This window comes from Tilletiaria anomala, assembly GCF_000711695.1.
Source record: "Tilletiaria anomala UBC 951 chromosome Unknown K437scaffold_254, whole genome shotgun sequence".
Classification (NCBI taxonomy): domain Eukaryota; kingdom Fungi; phylum Basidiomycota; class Exobasidiomycetes; order Georgefischeriales; family Tilletiariaceae; genus Tilletiaria; species Tilletiaria anomala.
The window spans coordinates 1-1984 of record NW_013546768.1 but is presented as its reverse complement, the minus strand read 5'-3'; the positions used below and the strand labels follow the sequence as shown (position 1 = coordinate 1984).

At 57.5% G+C, this 1984-nt stretch overlaps 1 protein-coding gene across 1 annotated transcript; it reads right to left on the bottom strand.

The window, feature by feature from the left end:
* K437DRAFT_86958 (uncharacterized protein) lies at window positions 1-1984 on the bottom strand (the record flags this gene model as incomplete). The annotated part of the gene is made up of 2 exons (XM_013384262.1): window positions 308-1984; window positions 1-185 (listed from the first exon to the last, which is right to left on the bottom strand). Coding segments are annotated over exons 1-2 (1853 nt in total), but the record flags the coding sequence as incomplete, so codon positions are not given.

Below are 1984 nucleotides of genomic sequence, written 5' to 3'. Positions count from 1 at the left end.
TTGGGCGCCTGCTTTTCTTGGTAAAGCTTGACAAGGGTGTCCAGCTTGCCCATCACTAGCTCCAGCTTCTCCTTGCGATCCTGCAGATCCAGGTGCTTGCGCACAGCCGGGTTCTCTTTTGCGAATGCCGAGAGCTCCTTCTTGTCCAGATCGTACACTAACCGCGAGTCAATCTCTCGCGGGAACTGCAGAGGCGCAACGTACAGTGTGGGGGATGGTGTCAAGAAAGAGAGTGAAGCAGCCTGATGGTCAATCTCAATGCACATGAATGTCATCGGAAGGAAGTCACGCAGCGCAGCGAACGCACCTGGTAGAAAAATTCGGCGAGAAGCTCAATATTGATGAACATGACTGCCGTATATGTTAGTTTATCCGCGACGATGTTGAGGAACGCCTCTGGGCAGAAAACCTTGCTCTCCGGGCCGATTTTGCAGCGTTTCGTCTGCAATGCTTTCAACCGAAGCTTGAGCACATCGGATCGCGTCTGTAGAAACATTGCTTCGCGTGCGCGTGACAGGAGAGCAGGGTTGTAGTCTGGCCGGAGCGGATCCTCTTCGTCCTGCTGTTGTTGTTGCTTCTCCTGCGGTGATCTCGTTGCATCTCCTGCTTCTTTGATGGCGCGCAACCGCGCCGCCGCCCGCCGCCGATCCCGCTCGTCAAGCTCTTCCAGGTACGACATGGCCCCACGGAGCCGCTTCTTACCGATCGCGCGATTAATTCGGTTCGACGCTTCCTCGCACATCTTCAGCTCACGTTCGAGCAGTTTGACCGAGCTACTTCGTCCATTCTCCCATTCGCGCGGTTCGACCTCGACCTCGTACTTGAACGGCTTGACGCAATTTTCGACCTGGTCGGCGGTTAGGCCAAAGCGATCGCGCAGAATCGCAGCGCCAAAGCCAAGGATGCGCTCTGCGGTGCCTGGGTGGTGGTTGAACGGCTCTGTCTGCGCAAGCTGCTCGATCTGCGCTCGAATCGCATCAACCACCAGCTGCGTGCTGATGCGTCCGATACCAGCCTTGGTCAGCGCGCTAGTCGAGGCATCCAGTTTGTACTGCCAGAACCGATCCAACTCCTCTGGGGTCAGCTTCCGGTCGTCTGCTAGCTTGGACAGCTCGGGTGTGCGCGGATCGCTCCAGTAGAGCTGAGCGAGGATGTCCATAACTTTGTCATCAAGTGCCTGCTTAAGAAGTGAGCGGACCTCAGGCTTGCCAAACGAGTCCGCAAACTCCTTGAAGCGATGTTTGAGCGCATCCATCGTCTCTGCGACGTAGCTCTCAGCCGTGATGGACCGATCGTTGTACTGCACTTTGAACTGGTATGAGGCCTCCTCGAGTTCGAGCTGGACGGCATTCGCGATAGTGTGCAGATTGGAGCCCATGTTCTCCTCTAGCACGGCCATGAGGCGGCGACGGAGCTGGTCCGTGCCCAGTAGCGGCTCGACGCCAGCATACCGTCCGCGCGCGGGAGCCTTGAAGTGCTCACGATTGGCTTCGAAGAAATCCATCTCCTGTCGCAAGACGGCACTGCTGATCTTTCCCTCGCCCTCCTTGTCGTGACGGCCCGCAAAGATGCTCGCGGTGTTCTTGCAAACGACACCGACGTATCCGAGGGCTAGTGGATACTTATTGTTGCGCAAGATCGCAGCTCCTTCCTCCGGTGGTACGAGGTCCATCTTGGTGACGACGCCGATCGTCCGGAGCCCGAGCGGGTCCACCTTGCGGCTCGCCCGAAGCGCCGGGCTGTTTGCCAAGTCTACGTCCGCGGCACATACCGCAAGGATGATGTTGGGGCCTTTGATGTATTTCTCACATAGGTTCTCGATCTTTTCGCGCAGCTCCTCTGGCTGATCCAGGCTGCTCAACTGCACGTAGCCTGGCAGGTCGATCATCGTGAGATCCGGCACGTGTGGGCTGTAGATGCGCAGCTCAATCGGCGTATCGGACACGCACTCTGCCTCAGGGACGGCCATGTTCATGTCGAACAA